Here is a 19,042-nt window from a genome sequence, read left to right on the forward strand (position 1 = left end):
GACCAGGCCACCACCCCAGCCACGCAGAAGCTTACCTTTCTCGTCAAGTACACAAAGGGGAAGGTCAAGGAATTGGTAGACAGGTTCCGGCACCGGTACGTGGTGGACCTTGAAACGGCCTACCAGGAAGCGTGGAAGGAACTAGAAGAGAGTTTTTGCGACAAGATGAGGATTAAAACATCCGTCCTTCAGAAGCTCAACAGCTTTCCAAAGTTCAGCGCAAACAAAGGCCACAAACTTTGCGAACTTGCCGAATTGTGCACGGACATCGCAGCACAGAAGGACGACTTGCCCGAATTGGGGCTGCTCAACTATCCCCATTATCTTCCCCCGATGCTCGAAAAACTCCCTACCTACATACATAACGCATTGAGGAAGTGCGTATCAGAGCATAAGACCGATAACGGTGGCTATCCTCCTTTCGCCGTGCTGGCTAAATTCCTGAAAAGAGAAGCACAGAGAATGCAGGTTTTACAGAAGGAAACAGTTTTGTTATGCAAATTGGCAGAACAAATAAGAATTGAAATGTAATGCTCACAAATGCAAAATATTGCATGCTGGGAGGAAAATGGGCAACATATGTGTACATTGAAGGGAATAGATTTAACACAGGGAGACTTAGAAAGGGACCAGGAGTGACTGTAGACTCATTGGAAGTAGTTCTGACTTTAGGTGATAGTGTAAAGCGGGCAATATCAGATCCGCCTACCATTATACTTCTCTCTCCATTTTGATTCCCACGTTATTGCAACAAGTTGTATACAGGTGGCTGATCCGAAATCACACGTTTTACACTAAAGTCAAAATGAACCTCAATTGTTTTTAATATCAAGACAATGTGAAACAATCAAACAGAATGTCGGGGTGCATAGCCAGAACAGGGCATTTATAAGTCTACATAGGTTTTGCTGAGGTTTTAAAATGGCCTGTTTAGACCACCCGCAATGCAATTAGAATCAGCGACAGTGACCTTTACGCGGTAAGTCAGGTCTGTAAGCCAACCTCGGAGAGGATGATAACGAGCAGAAGCCCCAGCTCTTCCCTTTGTGTCCTGGCAACAGGTACACCTACGAAGTCAGCGGCCACAGCTAGCTTCAGAGATATGTCTCTACCATGACGAGTGAGGCCATCATCTGTCGGACTGCATCGCTTTCAGCCAAAAGCCCATTCAAGAACAAAGAGAATTCTGCAGAGCCAACGGCCTGTGTTTCAGGTGTGGTGACCACCACAAAATGCTAGATCTGTCTTTTATTCTTTATCAACAGTTTTCACACTGCATTATTAAAGGATTTAGATTCTGAAGCTCTGACCTTTAGCCATATTTCTTGGTGTAGTGTTGAAGCTAGCTGGAGAATCAGAGTTACGCTCGCCGTATGCTACACTCCTGCATCATTAATTATTATTCCTTACCATTTTTACAGCTGAGAATACACAGGAAGATGCACCAATTAGAGGTAGATTGCTGAGAACATAAGAAATAAGAGCAGTTGTAGGTCATTCGGCCCTTCGAGCCTGCTCTACCATTCAATAAGATCATGGCTAGTCTTCTACCGCAACTCCACCTTCCTGCACTATCCCCATATCCCTTGGTTCTCTTAGTATCCAAAAATCTATCAATCTCTGACTTGAATATACTCAACGACTGAGCATTCACAGCCCTCTGGGATAGAGAATTCTAAAGATTCACAACTCTTTGAGTGAGAAATTTCTCCTCATCTAAGTCCAAAATGGGCAACCCCCTATTCTGAGACTGTGATCCCTAGTTCAAGACTCCCCAGCCAGGGGTAACATCCTCCCAGCATCTTCCCTGTCAATCCACCTGTGTCAATGATATCACCTCTCATTCTTCTAAACTCTAAGGAATATAGGCCTAGTCTACTCAATCTCTCCTCAATGGACAATCCTCTCATCCTAGGAATCAGTCTAGTGAACCTTTGATGCACTCCCTCTAAGGCAAGTATATCCTTCCTTATGTAAGGAGATCTCACCAAGGCCCTATATAATCACAGTAAGCTCTGATACTACACAGTATTAGGAGTTGGGATGAAGTATTGCTGCATTTGGGGCCAGTCCTGTATTTTGATAACAAAAGTACTGATGATGGGGTTTGATAGTACTAGGGAATAGCTTGGTGGAATAATGGTCCTGGGAAATGATAGTACTGGAGAATGGTCCTGGGTGATAGTATGGGGAATGGCCCTGGGTGTGGATAGTATGGAAATGGTCCTGGGTGATAGTATGGGAATGGTCCTGGGTGATAGTATGGGAATGGTCCTGGGTGATAGTATGGGAATGGTCCTGGGTGATAGTATGGGAAATGGTCCTGGGTGATAGTATGGGGAATGGTCCTGGGTGATAGTATGGGAATGATCCTGGATGATAGTATGGGGAATGGTCCTGGGTGATTGTATGGGAATGGTCCTGGGTGTTGATAATACTTTGATAGGTCTTTACATCTGGAAGAGGGAATCATCCCAGCAAAAAGGACAATGTGCTAATTCACTGCATGATCCAGTACCTCTGCAGCCAGATCCTTGTGGTGCTGGAATGGAACAATTACAATCCATTGGTTGCTTTGTTCAGGCAACCTGGAATTCGGGGCTGAATTGAAAAAAATGATACATTTTGGCACAAGGTTTTAATACGCAATGTAAACTGAGCATGTTATTATGCTTGAAATTAAACTGTAAGGATTCTGTCTCTTTTCTAGGAGAAAACTTTCTGCAAAGACAAAGAAATGGAAATCCATATTTAACCTGGGACGGTTAGGAAATGACTCAAAGGGTAAACTGAACAGGAATGGCAGCGTGTTTGTGAGAGGACATCAGTTTGTAGGTAAGGAAAATACTGACATCTGGTGGCAATAACTTTAGTGTTCACAACTTGGCCAGGATTTCTCAAACAGCTTTTGGGGAAGTAAAAGGAATTTTTGGGCAGAACTTTTAACATGGGGCAGGGTGCGTAAAACGGGCGGTAGCAGACCGGGTGTCGAGGAAATATTTAGCTTAAATTAACTCAGGCGGAGACTTTCAGACTTGCACTTCGAGAGAATTTATTTTAAAAAGCGAGATATCTCGGAGAGCCTGCTTGGACCGTACCAGGGCAAAAAACTCTCCCGTACAAGCAAATTGTCCCTATCTTTATACAGAAATTGAATACAGAAATTGAAAAGGAATCTTATTCATTAGTCCCGCGAGTACAAAGGCCGACTCGGGAGGTACACACTCTATCTATCCTTGCATAGTTTCTCCCTGTTCACAGTCTGATAAGTAGAATGAAAGGAGACTCCCTTTTAATACCAGATGGTCATTTAATTGCATCTCTAAGTTTCAAGGCTAAAAAAGCGTGGCTATTTTTCTAGTCCTATTATTTCTTTAAGCATAGCGAAGAACAGAATTTAACCCTTCCCTTTTCCATAAGCCATCGATTCATAGATTCTTTCTTCCACAATTCCCTCCTTGTTGATCTTTTTATTTTTTAGATCAACACAATTTCCTATATTCTCTTCTTGAGCAAAAGGGGGTTTATACCCTTCAGGATAGGGTCGCATTTGGAGATATTCATCTTCATCAACCTTTTCCTGTAAGCAACTTAACCTTCCTTTCATGCATACACCTTTTCTTTCTATTTCGGAGAGCAGGCCTATTACTTGACTAATTACATTTTTTAATTTTATCCACATTCCGCAAAGGATTATTAATAATACAAGCATAACCACACCTACGATTACTATGGGGTGTATAGCAAGCTTCAGTACTGCTGTAGCTTTTGGGGACCATCTGGTAAACACATCCCACCAGTGGTGTACTGTCAAAGAGGTGACTTCATCTGCGATTCTCACTAGCTGCCCCTTCTTGTAACTCATTTCGACTCCAAATTAGTGGATGTCTCTGCCTTGCTTTGACAGAGCTTCCTCAATTTTCTTGTCATTCCGTATCAAATTGTGCAGTCTGGTCAGATTAATTACGGGGGGTAAGGGTTCAATCTTGTGCATAGACAGATATTTTTCTACATTTTGCCACTGCCCAAAGGTATAAGTTCTTTTTACTTCAGGGTCATACAGGGTGTAGACTCTTTTCACGCATTTATTAATGGAGGGTTTATACAAAATTCCATCCAGATAGACAGGTTTATTTCCTGTCACACAGATCTCATTCTGTCCTATTTCCGTTATATCAGTGTCATTTGTTAGCTTCAATTCCCATTTACATACTCCAATGGAGTGCTGCAGTGAGCACGGTTCGTGTATGGCGGTCTGAAAGGGACATACCATTCCGAATGGCCACCTAGCACATCCCCTCTGGTGATGTGCCATATTCTTCTCATCGACCCAATCTCCTTTAAATTCTGGGTACCAGAAGTTCTGTCCAAACAGCTGGGGCATTACTTGGAACTGACACCAAATTTATTTTCGTGTCATACTTACTATCTCTCCAGTAACGTTACATCATTTTGAATTACAACTGGTATATCTTTTTTGAGGGCTAATGGTTAAATTAAGAAGCTTATCTCTTTTGTTAATTTCCAGCAGCCTTTCCCATGTGTTAGCATGGAAGGATAATATCTTCCTTTCTAACTCGGCTCTTAATAGCTGTCTGATCATTTCTTTAAACAGGCAATGGGTGTACTTGTTTACTCCCTGTTGTTCTTTCATTAGGTTCTCTATTTCCTTCTCTATCCCTTCATTCTGTTGCCAGGTCATTTAATTTATGACGAAACCTGATATCTGTAATTACTGTAATCCTTCATCCCAGGCATTTCTGATCTTTATATCTTCCCCTACCAGTCCTCCGACGGCCTGGATTTTATTTTGTAGGGTCTCGATATCCATGGAGTTCAATGCTCCTATTCCTGCTCCCACTCCACCTAACACAGTCTCTAATACATCCCGTTTCTTTCTTTGGGGTCTTTCTTTTTCAAAAGATACCTTAACACTGGTTGTGTGGCAACCATCTTCTTTCTTTGGGGGATATTTAATTCGTACACCTGGGGATCTTACCACTGGGATGCAAGTGGTCAGTATCCTTTTTAGATGTCCTGGGTCTCGGTCTTCTGGGTGGCCGGATTCTTTTACTGACCATTTTACCACAAATGGGTCTCCTCCATTCACCGGGGTGTTATTCATGCACAACATCCGCTGTCCTTCTACCATACTTGTATATGAATAACGGAGGAAGTCTTTTCTCTCGTCCGGCCCTCCTATGTACCCCCATCTCTTGTTTATCCCTGTGCTCCCGGTACACTTCATCCACACATTGGCCTGGTATTCTATGAACAACTGATACCCTTTCCCCAATATAAATTGGAACTCCCCTCTTTCTTCCTTCATTCCACATGCCTCACATCGTGCCGTAAAATTCCCTACCTTACAACTTTGGCCTACTGGGCATATAAAATTGCCTTGCTGCCTTATACTATTACTTCTTTCCCATACCATATTTCCCTTCCATACTCTTCCTTCTTTTAGGACCCCTTCCTCCTGCCGGGAGTTCCCTGTCGCTAAAATGATCAGTATACCTAACGTCCATTTATAATTTTTCCAAGAGTCCCTTCCCATCTTCCCTTTCTTGTTTGTTTCTATACCACTCTTGAAATAAGTCGTTACAATAACAACACGTCCACACGATAGTAACAGTGACCCAAATAATAAAGGCCCAAACTGGCACACAAATGAGCTCTGACATCCGTCCGTGAATTTTGGGCAATACTTTCAAGTCCAAATATTTAATACAAGAGCAGGTACAGTTCTTCAGCGAGAAGATGGCTGGTTTTCTTAGTCGGGCGACCGTAGTATGTCCTGGTTCAATGCCTTTTCCTTCGGCTGTAATTCGTCGGGGAAATAATATTTACAGCGGGTTGCATGCACCCAGTTCGGGTGCTTTTCCAACTTCAAAGCGGTTCGTGTTGTGAGAATTATCTGATATGGTCCTTTCCACCTAGGAGAAAAGGATTCTTTATTTAATGTTTTTACTAACACTTGATCTCCAGGTCTGAAAGGGTGCATATTTCCTTCCGACGGGGGCACTTGTGTCTGCTTTATTTGTTCATGCAAACTTCTTGCTATTTCACACATGGCCTGAGCATACTTTAGTGATTTTTCATCATTCCAAATTAATGCTATTTTTTCATCTGCCAATGGTGGTTTTACGCCAGTAGGCATTGGTCTTCCCAATAAGGCTTCATGTGGTGTCAAATCAGTGTTTCGGTTTTTCTGGTTTCTCATTGTATACAATACTAATGGTAAGGCTTCTGGCCACTTCAGTCCAGTCTCCTGACATACCTTGGTAAGGGTAGATTTTATTATCCCATTTACTCTTTCTACCATTCCCGAGGACTGTGGCTGATATGGTATATGTAACTTCCACTGGAACCCTAACGCTTCTGCAAGGTTTTGCACTATTTTTCCGGTGAAGTGGGTTCCCCTGTCACTGTTGATTCCCATAGGTATCCCATATCTTGGTACTATTTCTTTAAATAGAATTTTTACTACTGTTCGGGCATCGTCTTTCCTAGTGGCGTACGCTTCTACCCACCTTGTGAACATATCTACTATGACTAATAGATACTTAAGACCTGATACTGGAGGCATGTGGACAAAGTCAATTTGCAAATTTTCAAAGGGCATTCTTGGTTGGGGTAGATGATCATATCCAGCAGGTGTTTTACCTCTGTTATTTTGTTGACAAATTTGGCATGTCCTAGCAACTTTCTCAATTACTACTGTTATTCCTGGTGCATACCACTGTGCATTAATAGCATGTATCATCCCTCCTTTGCCCATGTGAGCCTGACCGTGTGCTAGGCGAGACAGGGGCAAAAATAGAGATCTAGGGCAAACAGTTCGCCCATCAGGGTGATACCAAATGTCGTTTTTTAGAAAACAACCCTGGTTTTCCCAAGTTCTTCCTTCCTGCATGGTAACTTGTTGTTGGGCTGTTTTAAGTTGGTGGATGTCAAGTACCTGTGGAGGGGAGACTGAGACTGCTTGAAGGCAGTCTGCCTGTGCCGAAGCGGCCTGTTTGGCTGCTGCGTCAGCCCTCCTATTTCCTACTGATACCTCATCCTCACCGGTTGTGTGAGCTGCACATTTGATAACGGTTACCTTACTTGGCAACTGAATGGCGTCTAATAGATTAAGCACCAGTTGAGAGTGCTTAATATGCTTTCCACCAGAGGTGATAAAGCCTCTGTTTTTCCACAGTTGTCCAAAATCATGGACCACACCGAATGCATATCTAGAATCAGTATAGATATTAGCAGTTTGATCTTTAGCTATTATATAAGCTCTAGTGAGGGTAAACAATTCAGCAGCCTGAGCCGAGGTTCCGGGAGGCAGGGCGAATGCTTCAACAGTTTCGTGGGGATTTACAATAGCATAGCCTGCCAAAAGCAAATCATCCGACGGCCTGTACGATGATCCATCCGTATAGAGAATAAGATCTGGATTGTCCATGGGCTCTGTGAGCAAATCTGGTCTTGGTAAGGTGGCTACTTCCACCGTTAACAGACAATCATGCTGGTCTGGATCCTCTACTTCTTTAGTAGGAAGAAAGGTGGCTGGGTTCACTACCGGTGCACGTCGAAAGGTATAGTTAGGGTGTGACAGCAGTAATACTTCATAACCTGTTCTTCGAGACGCTGTAAAGTGTTGTGTGGCAGCTGAATTCAAAAGTAATAACACAGCATGGGCTGTAATGACAGTACATGGATGATCCAAAACAATAGGTGCCGACTTCTCCACCATGACCGCAGTAGCAGCTACAGCACGTAGACATGCTGGCATTTCCCTTACTACTGGAGGCAGCAAAACCGAATAATAAGCAACTGGTCTATTTCCCCCACCATGTTCTTGGGTTAGTACTGCGGTTGCAAATCCTTCTTTCTCATTCACAGGTTTACCATAATTCGGAAGTCCCAACGCCGGAGCATGAGTAATGGCTTTCTTTAACTGTTTAAATGCCTCCTCTTTCTCTGGGGTCCACTCCACCTTGGGTGGGGCATCATTTAGGGCAGCTGATCTTAGGACCGCATCCCATTCTCGATAATCGGGGATCCATTGTCTACAGTACCCAACCATCCCCAAAAATGACAAGATATCCTTCTTTGTCTTTGGTATGGTGGCCCTTTGAATTGTTTGAATTCTTTCTGGTCCTAGCTGCCTCTGCCCTTGAGTTATGTGAAAACCCAGGTACTGGACTTGAGTCTGACAAAATTGTAACTTTGGTAACGACACTCGGTGCCCTCTTTCACATAGGTGCTGTAACAGTTTCAGGGAATCTTGCATGCACCTGTATCCGTGGCTGGAAGCCACAAGCAAATCGTCCGCATACTGCAACAGCACAGACTGGTCTGATAATGAACAGTCTTCGAGGTCTCTTTTTACTGCTGCTGCATATACTGCGGGGCTTTCGGTGTATCCTTGGGGCAACCTGGTCCATGTGTACTGCTGCTTCTTGTGGGTGAAGGCAAACAGATACTGACTTTCTTGATTTAACGGGATGGAGAAAAAAGCTGAACACAGGTCTATTACAGTAAAGACAGTTGCTGTTGGTGGTATAGCAGATAGTATAATGTTGGTGTCCGGTACCACAGGGGTGATAGGGACTACTATCTTATTAATAGCTCTCAGATCTTGCACAAATCTCCATTCATTCGGTCTATTAACCTTTGGTATGGGCAGTATCGGAGTGTTACACGGGCTCTGTGTCTTTTCTAAAACTCCTTGTTCCAACAATGCAGAAATGACTGGCTCTATCCCATTTTCTGCCTCTGGAGGCAGTCTGTACTGCCTAATGCTTGGTAACACGGCGTTCTTTATCAATTGTACCTGATGGGGTACTGCAGAATATACTTGCCCAACATGATTCTTATGCTTTGCCCAAAGTTCAGAAGATATTTGATTCAATGCCATTGGCAGCTTAGGGCTTGGTTGTTCCGGGGGTTGCTGTTTTTCAAAAGTGGAGGCATGATTTTTACCTTTCCACTGGAGAATCCCCCTGTTGTGGGTGATAAAGTCTATCTGAACATTTTGCAATTTTATTACTGCCCAAGGTTGATAGCCGTGTTGCTGTTTTTCTCTTTCTATTCCTACAATCATCGGACCCATATCTTTAGGTTTCGCTGGCGGTTTTACAGCCAATGTCAGATGGGGTGTCGAGTTCGCTTCTCTAAACCGCTGTTGCTGTAAGGGTGTCAAATCGATGGCTACCCCCAATCCTTCTGGTCCAAAATAAATGCGGGGCGTAGCTTCTACTATTTCTTCTTTATTTAAAAACGATTGTACCAAACACTGGTAAGTTTCAGCTTTTTGTCGAGTGTACCAGGCTGTACAGTGAAGCTGAACTGCCTCAAAGCTTGTCAAAATTATATACATCAATTCTTCAGTATTAGAGTCAAATTTAGCTTTTAAGTTTTGTATAACTTCATGTATCAAGGGGGAATAGAAGTTGCCATTCAATTGCCAACAATAGAGGGCAGCCTTTTCTTTGTTATCCTCCCTTTTCTCTTCTTTAATCCCATTAAAGAACAGATTAATTTTATTTGAAGGGAGCTCCATGTACGTTCCTTCCTTTGTGCAATAAATTTTGGCTCCTAGTTTGCACAAAGTCTGTCTTCCCAATAAAGGGAGAGGTGTTGTTTTAGAGACTATCAAAGTCTCATCATTAACTGATTGTCCTTCAATTATCAATTTGGTAGGTTCAGATAAAAATTCTTTCATAGGGATACTGGCCACACCCATACTTAAGACGGTGGTGTTGCTTACAGGTAATCCCACAGAGGATGGTACAGAAGACATAGTAGCACCGGTATCCACCAGGAACTTCACATAAGTGTCTCCTACTTTTACTACTGCCAGAGGGTTTTCTTCTATGTCCGCTGATAGGCGGAGGGCTGGCGCCTGTACCACTAAGCCTCCGGGGCATCCCTATGCTGATTGGTGCGGGTTGGGGTTAGAGAACGAAAACTGAGGGGCCAAGGGAGGTGGAGGTTCGGGGAAACCCCCTTGCAATCCTCCACCCTGTTTCGGGGGGCATCTGCAATCACGAGCCCAATGCCCTTTTCTTCCGCAATTTCTACACTCATCTTGAGAGCGGTCTCTTTGGGGCCACTGCCCTCTCCCTCTTCCTCGTCCTCGTCCCCCATATCCTCCTCTATTGTTCTGCGTTTGTCCTCTTCCCTTTTGCTGATAGTACTGACCTGCTGTTTTAGCCTTGTTTTCCTTATAGGTGAATAGTCCCTCCCTATCCATGTTGGCCAGTACTGTGATCGTTTCTTTCCAACTTTTTCCTTGCCAGTCCAAGACCTTAATTTTGTATGTTCTTGCTTGTTATGGCAACATACAATTTAACAAAGTTTGCACTGCCAAAGGTTCATTTTGATCCATTGGTATTCCTGCATGCTCGTCCCAACTATTTTTCCATCTGCCTGCAAAATCTATCATCGATTCTTCTGCTTTCTGCAAGCAGCGGGTGACTTCCCCTATATCTCCATGCTTTTTAGCTCCCTTTAATATGGCATCCTTGCCCCGGTGCTGCAACCAATGTTCCTGGGACTCATTTCCTTCTATGTCATTATTTTCCCGCCAATCTCCGTTTTCGCCGGCGGGTATAGGGAACATATCTTTTACCCCTTGCCAAGAGGACCCATATGCTGCCTGCAGTAATAATTTCACATCTCCGGGGAGGGGATTATAAATTGTACATGTTTGCTCAAGCCAGTTGTGAAATGCTACCGGTTTCCTTACCGGATTTGGGGCGGCCGAGATCATATCTCTGGCTTCTCCAGGGGACCATGGTTTTAAGACTGCCGTAGTCCCTATCATTACCCTAGGATTTTGGCCGACGGGGGTTTGGGAAGTAGAGTCAGCGGCTTCTCTTTTAGCCACTTGCCCTCTTGTTGATACCCCAGATCTGTGGTCTATGCCCCCTTCTCCAGAGGCTCTGGCTTCCCCTGGCTCCCGGGTCTCCTCCATCGGCTCCTCTACTTGCCCCTCCTTCCCCATTTTCATTTTCTAGTGGGTTTTGTGGATTTCCTGGTGGGTTTTGTGGATTTTCTCGTCGCCTAGAGGCCTGATCCAGCTGAGCGGCCACTATTTCTATAATCTCCTGCCAATCATCCGGCTTGGTGGTTGGAAGACGGGGGTATCAGCCGACAGGGGAAGCAGTCATAACCGGGGCACTCGGGGGGCTGTAAGAGGGAGGGGGCTTCTCCTTACCCTCCTCCTCTTTCTTTTTATTTTTAGGGGGCTGGTGCCTCTTTGCCACCTCTGTCCATTTTTTAAAACAATTCTCCATATAATCTTTATCCCAAGTGGGGTCCCCGCCCCATTTTTGGTGGTCTGTCTCCATTCCTCAATTAAGGACAATTTAAAACTTCCTCCATATGGCCAATCCCCATCAGACCAACCGTACAAATCACTACTAAACGTTACCGCGTATCTGTCGTCTCCTGTTTCTTTAATTACAGTGTCCACCGGCGAGCCGGGCAGCACAATGGGATCTCCTACCTTCTCTCGTTGCTTTACTACCTTACTGATTCTTTTCTCAGTCTTAGGATGTACTTTCATTCTTTCAGTTGAGAGGTCGTCCTTCTTTCCTTTTCTAGGAGCTGGACGCGAGTGCCCTGCTCGACTAGAGCCGTTTCCCATTCTTCCGAGTGCAACGTCTCGCGATCTTTTCTGAAATGAGAGTTAGGACAATCCTACAAAATTACAATAATTTACAAAGCGCTCACCGATGTTCTCTTTTCTGCTCAGCTCGGGGTCTCCTTTTGCCTTTTTGTTATTTTAGCTTCTTTGTGGTAGCTACCTTATGCCTCACCCCCTAGGGGATCTCGGCGGCCCGTCCCCCTTTTGCTAGGACGGCCTTGGCACCTTCCTTCTTTCAGTTAGGAAGGTCCTTAAAATTCCTCTTTTCTCTTTAAAAGTTAAATTTAGTTCTTTTGGATCTCGTTTTTTTTTTAGAGATCCTGCCGACTACGCCAGAATCTGTCGAGGAAATATTTAGCTTAAATTAACTCAGGTGGAGACTTTCAGAATTGCACTTCGAGAGAATTTATTTTAAAAAGCGAGATATCTCGGAGAGCCTGCTTGGACCGTACCAAGGCAAAAAACTCTCCCGTACAAGCAAATTGTCCCTATCTTTATACAGAAATTGAATACAGAAATAGAAAAGGAATCTTATTCATTAGTCCGGTGAGTACAAAGGTCGTCTCGGGAGGTACACACTCTATCTGTCCTTGCATAGTTTCTCCCTGTTCACAGTCTGATAAGCAGAATGAAAGGAGACTCCCTTTTAATACCAGATGGTCATTTAATTGCATCTCTAAGTTTCAAGGCTAAAAAATCGTGGCTATTTTTCGAGTCCTATTATTTCTTTAAGCATAGCGAAGAACAGAATTTAACCCTTCCCTTTTCCATAAGCCATCGATTCATAGATTCTTTCCTCCACACCGGGCCCCCCTTATACCCCCCGTGACCCCCCAATCCCCACCTCCCCAATTTATCCTCGCCATTGACTTCAATGGAAGCACAGAAAATGCAGATTTTACAGAAGGAAACAGTTCTGTTATGCAAATTGGCAGAACAAATAAGAATTGAAATGTAATGCTCACAAATGCTGGGAGGAAAATGGGCAACATATGTGTACGTTGAAGGGAATAGATTTAACACAGGGAGACTTAGAAAGGGACCAGGAGTGACTTTAGACTCATTGGAAGTAGTTCTGATTTTAGGTGACAGTACAAAGTGGACAATATCGAGTCTGCCTACCATTATACTTCTCTCCCCATTTTGATTTCCATTTTATTGCAACAAGAGTTGTATACAGGTAGCTGATCCAAAATCACATGTTTTACAGTAAAGTCAAAATGACCCGCAATTGTTTTAATATCAAGACAATGTGAAACAATCAAACAGAATGTTGGGGTGCATAGCCAGAACAGGGCATTTATAAGTCTACAGAGGTTTTGCTGAGGTTTTAAAATGGCCTGGTTAGACCACCCATTATGCAATTCTGGTTACCACAAAGAGATACATGAGCATTGGTAAGGGTACAGAGAAGAGCAACAAGAACAGTCCCAAATCTTAAGTGGATGAACTATGAGGAAAGATATATTCAAGAGAGAAGGTTTATGGGTGACCTCATTGAGTTATATAAAGTATTAAATGGCATAGATAAGTTGAACCCAGAATATTACCTCAAGGACATTCAGGTAAGCCAGTGGAATCAAAGACATTAGGGATGTTCAAAATGCAGTTTGACGTTCGGCTTGGGGAGTTGGAATGGCAGAGGAATGAGCTTGATAGGCCAATTCTCCTTTTCTTGCCCTTTATTTTTTTCATGATTCTAATTAAACTTTTGAGTGGCAAGCAACAGCATGGGGACAATATTGATTAATCTGATGTCCTGTGAAATTCATGTTAATATTGTCGCAGCTGTTATAAGTCAAGTCAATCATCCTGACAGGTATGTGCTTTGTGAACAATGGTGGTATCCACTGGCTAATAAAAAAGCAATGAGAACAATAATTACATTGTGCATTTTCAGAAAATATATGCGTGAATATACATCCAAATGTGAGGTTTGGGAATTTTAGACTATGGTCGACTCTGCTCTTGTGGGGAAGGAGTGGTCAATTTTCACTAAAAGCTGACAATGGAGTCAGGCTTTAAAAATAAAGAAAGTCAAGTACCAAAAAAGGCAGTGACTCAGTGAAGTGCTGTGAAAAGATTAAACGACAGGAGACTGCAGGGAGAGGAAGTTCGGCCCTAGACTGTAAGACAGAATGAAGAGGGGCTTCCTCCGCTTCCATTAAGTAAAATAACCCACAGAGCACTGTGTGTTCATTATTTTTATATCACACGTGAAGATAAGTTTTACTGATTGAACTAAGTGGAATAAAAACTGGCGAACAAAATGAACCATGCCTCATCATTTCTAACTTGATCCATATTTGGAAAGATTGAAGAAATACATGTGAAAGATGTGGAGGTCTGGTCCAGATCACAATCAGATTTCACTTTTAAACACCTGGGTCCCACTCTCATGCAAATATGTATGGGGCAGTGTAAGTCAACTCCCATAGAAACATAGAAACATAGAAAATAGGTGCAGGAGTAGGCCATCAGCCCTTCGAGCCTGCACCGCCATTCAATGAGTTCATGGCTGAACATACAACTTCAGTACCCCATTCCTGCTTTCTCGCCATACCCCTTGATCCCCCTAGTAGTAAGGACTACATCTAACTCCTTTTTGAATATATTTAGTGAATTGGCCTCAACAACTTTCTGTGGTAGAGAATTCCACAGGTTCACCACTCTCTGGGTGAAGAAGTTCCTCCGCATCTCGGTCCTAAATGGCTTACCCCTTATCCTTAGACTGTGACCCCTGGTTCTGGACTTCCCCAACATTGGGAACATTCTTCCTGCATCTAACCTGTCGAAACCCGTCAGAATTTTAAACGTTTCTATGAGATCCCCTCTTATTCTTCTGAACTCCAGTGAATACAAGCCCAGTTGATCCAGTCTTTCTTGATAGGTCAATCCCATCATCCCAGGAATCAGTCTGATAAACCTTCGCTGCACTCCCTCAAGAGCAAGAATGTCCTTCCTCAAGTTAGGAGACCAAAACTGAACACAATACTCCAGGTGTGGCCTCATCAAGGCCCTGTACGACTGTAGTAACACCTCCCTGCCCCTGTACTCAAATCCCTTTGCTATGAAGGCTAACATGTCATTTGCTTTCTTAACCGCCTGCTGTACCTGCATGCCAACCTTCAATGACTGATGTACCATGACATCCAGGTCTCGTTGCACCTCCCCTTTTCCTAATCTGTCACCATTCAGATAATAGTCTGTCTCTCTGTTTTTACCACCAAAGTGGATAACCTCACATTTATCCACATTATACTTCATCTGCCATGCATTTTCCCACTCACCTAACCTATCCAAGTCACTCTGCAGCCTCATAGCATCCTCCTCGCAGCTCACACTGCCACCCAACTTAGTGTCATCCGCAAATTTGGAGATACTATATTTAATCCCCTCGTCTAAATCATGAATGTATAATGTAAACAGCTGGGGCCCCAGCACTGATCCTTGCGGTACCCCACTAGTCACTGCCTGCCATTTTGAAAAGTACCCATTTACTCCTACTCTTTGTTTCCTGTCTGCCAACCAGTTCTCAATCCACGTCAGCACACTACCCCCAATCCCACGTGCTTTAACTTTGCACATTAATCTCTTGTGTGGGACCTTGTCGAAAGCCTTCTGAAAGTCCAAATACACCACATCAACTGCTTCTCCCTTGTCCACTCTACTGGAAACATCCTCAAAAAATTCCAGAAGATTTGTCAAGCATGATTTCCCTTTCACAAATCCATGCTGACTTGGACCTATCATGTCACCTCTTTCCAAATGCGCTGCTATGACATCCTTAATAATTGATTCCATCATTTTACCCACTACCGATGTCAGGCTGACCGGTCTATAATTCCCTGTTTTCTCTCTCCCTCCTTTTTTAAAAAGTGGGGTTACATTGGCTACCCTCCACTCTATAGGAACTGATCCAGAGTCAATGGAATGTTGGAAAATGACTGTCAATGCATCCGTTATTTCCGAGGCCACCTCCTTAAGTACTCTGGGATGCAGTCCATCAGACCCTGGGGATTTATTGGCCTTCAATCCCATCAATGTCCCCAACACAATTTCCCGACTAATAAGGATTTCCCTCAGTTCCTCCTTCTTACTAGATCGTCTGACCCCTTTTATATCCGGAAGGTTGTTTGTGTCCTCCTTAGTGAATACTGAACCAAAGTACTTGTTCAATTGGTCTGCCATTTCTTTGTTCCCCGTTATAACTTCCCCTGATTCTGACTGCAGGGGACCTATGTTTGACTTTACTAACCTTTTTCTCTTTACATAGCTATAGAAGCTTTTGCAGTCCACCTTAATGTTCCTTGCAAGCTTCCTCTCGTACTCTATTTTCCCTGCCCTAATCAAACCCTTTGTCCTCCTCTGCTGAGTTCTAAATTTCTCCCAGTCCCCGGGTTCGTTGCTATTTCTGGCCAATTTGTATGCCACTTCCTTGGCTTTAATACTATCCCTGATTTCCCTTGATAGCCATCGTTGAGCCACCTTCCCTTTTTTATTTTTACGCCAGACAGGGATGTACAATTGTTGTAGTTCATCCATGCGGTCTCTAAATGTCTGCCATTGTCCATCCACAGTCAACCTCTTAAGTATCATTCGCCAATCTATCCTAACCAATTCACGCCTCATACCTTCAAAGTTACCCTTCTTTAAGTTCTGGACCATGGTCTCTGAATTAACTGTTTCATTCTCCATCCTAATGTAGAATTCCACCATATTATGGTCACTCTTCCCCAAGGGGCCTCGCACAACAAGATTGCTAATTAATCCTCTCTCATTACACAATACCCAGTCTAAGATGGCCTCCCCCCTAGTTGGTTCATAGAAACATAGAAAATAGGTGCAGGAGCAGGCCATTCAGTCCTTCTAGCCTGCACCGCCATTCAATGAGTTCATGGCTGAACATGAAACTTCAGTACCCCATTCCTGCTTTCTCGCCATACCCCTTGATCCCCCGAGTAGTAAGGACTTCATCTAACTCCCTTTTGAATATATTTAGTGAATTGGCCTCAACTACTTTCTGTGGTAGAGCATTCCACAGGTTCACCACTCTCTGGGTGAAGAAGTTTCCCCTTATCTCAGTCCTAAATGGCTTACCCCTTATCCTTAGACTGTGACCCCTGGTTCTGGACTTCCCCAACATTGGGAACATTCTTCCTGCATCCAACCTGTCCAAACCCGTCAGAATTTTAAACGTTTCTATGAGGTCCCCTCTCAGTCTTCTGAACTCCAGTGAATACAAGCCCAGTTGATCCAGGCTTTCTTGATAGGTCAGTCCCACCATCCCGGGAATCAGTCTGGTGAATCTTCGCTGCACTCCCTCAATAGCAAGAATGTCCTTCTTCAAGTTAGGAGACCAAAACTGTACACAATACTCCAGGTGTGGTCTCACCAAGGCCCTGTACAACTGTAGCAACACCTCCCTGCCCCCGTACTCAAATCCCCTCGCTATGAAGGCCAACATGCCATTTGCTTTCTTAACCGCCTGCTGTACCTGCATGCCAACCTTCAATGACTGATGTACCATGACACCCAGGTCTCGTTGCACCTTCCCTTTTCCTAATCTGTCACCATTCAGATAATAGTCTGTCTCTCTGTTTTTACCACCAAAGTGGATAACCTCACATTTATCCACATTATACTTCATCTGCCAAGCATTTGCCCACTCACCTAACCTATCCAAGTCACTCTGCAGCCTCATAGCATCCTCCTCGCAGCTCACACTGCCACCCAACTTAGTGTCATCCGCAAATTTGGAGATACTACATTTAATCCCCTCGTCTAAATCATTAATGTACAATGTAAACAGCTGGGGCCCCAGCACAGAACCCTGCGGTACCCCACTAGTCACTGCCTGCCATTCCGAAAAGTACCCATTTACTCCTACTCTTTGCTTCCTGTCTGACAACCAGTTCTCAATCCACGTCAGCACACTACCCCCAATCCCACGTGCTTTAACTTTGCTCATTAATCTCCTGTGTGGGACCTTGTCGAAAGCCTTCTGAAAGTCCAAATATACCACATCAACTGGTACTCCTTTGTCCACTTTATTGGAAACATCCTCAAAAAATTCCAGAAGATTTGTCAAGCTTGATCTCCCTTTCACAAATCCATGCTGACTTGGACCTATCATGTCACCATTTTCCAACTGCGCTGCTATGACATCATTAATAATTGATTCCATCATTTTACCCACTACTGAGGTCAGGCTGACCGGTCTATAATTCCCTGCTTTCTCTCTCCCTCCTTTTTTAAAAAGTGGGGTTACATTGGCTACCCTCCACTCGATAGGAACTGATCCAGAGTCAATAGAATGTTGGAAAATGACTGTCAATGCATCCGCTATTTCCAAGGCCACCTCCTTAAGTACTCTGGGATGCAGTCCATCAGGCCCTGGGGATTTATCGGCCTTCAATCCCATCAATTTCCCCAACACAATTTCCCGACTAATAAAGATTTCCCTCAGTTCCTCCTCCTTACTAGACCCTCTGACCCCTTTTATAGCCGGAAGGTTGTTTGTGTCCTCCTTAGTGAATACTGAACCAAAGTACTTGTTCAATTGGTCTGCCATTTCTTTGTTCCCCGTTATGACTTCCCCTGATTCCGACTGCAGGGGACCTACGTTTGTCTTTACTAACCTTTTTCTCTTTACATACCTATAGAAACTTTTGCAATCCGCCTTAATGTTCCCTGCAAGCTTCTTCTCGTACTCCATTTTCCCTGCCCTAATCAAACCCTTTGTCCTCCTCTGCTGAGTTCTAAATTTCTCCCAGTCCCCAGGTTCGCTGCTATTTCTGGCCAATTTGTATACCATTTCCTTGGCTTTAATACTATCCCTGATTTCCCTAGATAGCCACGGTTGAGCCACCTTCCCTTTTTTATTTTTACGCCAGACAGGAATGTACAATTGTTGTAATTCATCCATGCGGTCTCTAAATGTCTGCCATTGCCCATCCACAGTCAACCCCTTAAGTATCATTAGCCAATCTATCTTAGCCAATTCATGCCTCATACCTTCAAAGTTACCCTTCTTTAAGTTCTGGACCATGGTCTCTGAATTAACTGTTTCATTCTCCATCCTAATGCAGAATTCCACCATATTATGGTCACTCTTCCCCAAGGGGCCTCGCACAATGAGATTGCTAATTAATCCTCTTTCATTACACAACACCCAGTCTAAAATGGCCTCCCCCCTAGTTGGTTCCTCGACATATTGGTCTAGAAAACCATCCCTTATGCACTCCAGGAAATCCTCCTCCACCATATTGCTTCCAGTTTATTTAGCCCAATCTATATGCATATTAAAGTCACCCATGATAACTGCTGCACCTTTATTGCATACACCCCTAATTTCCTGTTTGATGCCTTCCCCAACATCACTACTACTGTTTG

The 19,042-nt window shown here is 43.8% G+C and overlaps 1 protein-coding gene across 1 annotated transcript in view; it reads left to right on the forward strand.

Moving 5' to 3' along the window:
• Window positions 1-19,042, forward strand: part of arhgap31 (Rho GTPase activating protein 31) — a 145,333-nt gene that overhangs the window by 101,290 nt on the left and 25,001 nt on the right. Inside the window, exon 8 of the mRNA XM_070893293.1 lies at window positions 2,711-2,835. Within this exon, the coding sequence (XP_070749394.1) occupies window positions 2,711-2,835 (125 nt within the window). The remainder of the gene's footprint in view (window positions 1-2,710; window positions 2,836-19,042) is intronic.

This window comes from Pristiophorus japonicus, chromosome 11 (genome assembly GCF_044704955.1).
Source record: "Pristiophorus japonicus isolate sPriJap1 chromosome 11, sPriJap1.hap1, whole genome shotgun sequence".
Taxonomy (NCBI): domain Eukaryota; kingdom Metazoa; phylum Chordata; class Chondrichthyes; family Pristiophoridae; genus Pristiophorus; species Pristiophorus japonicus.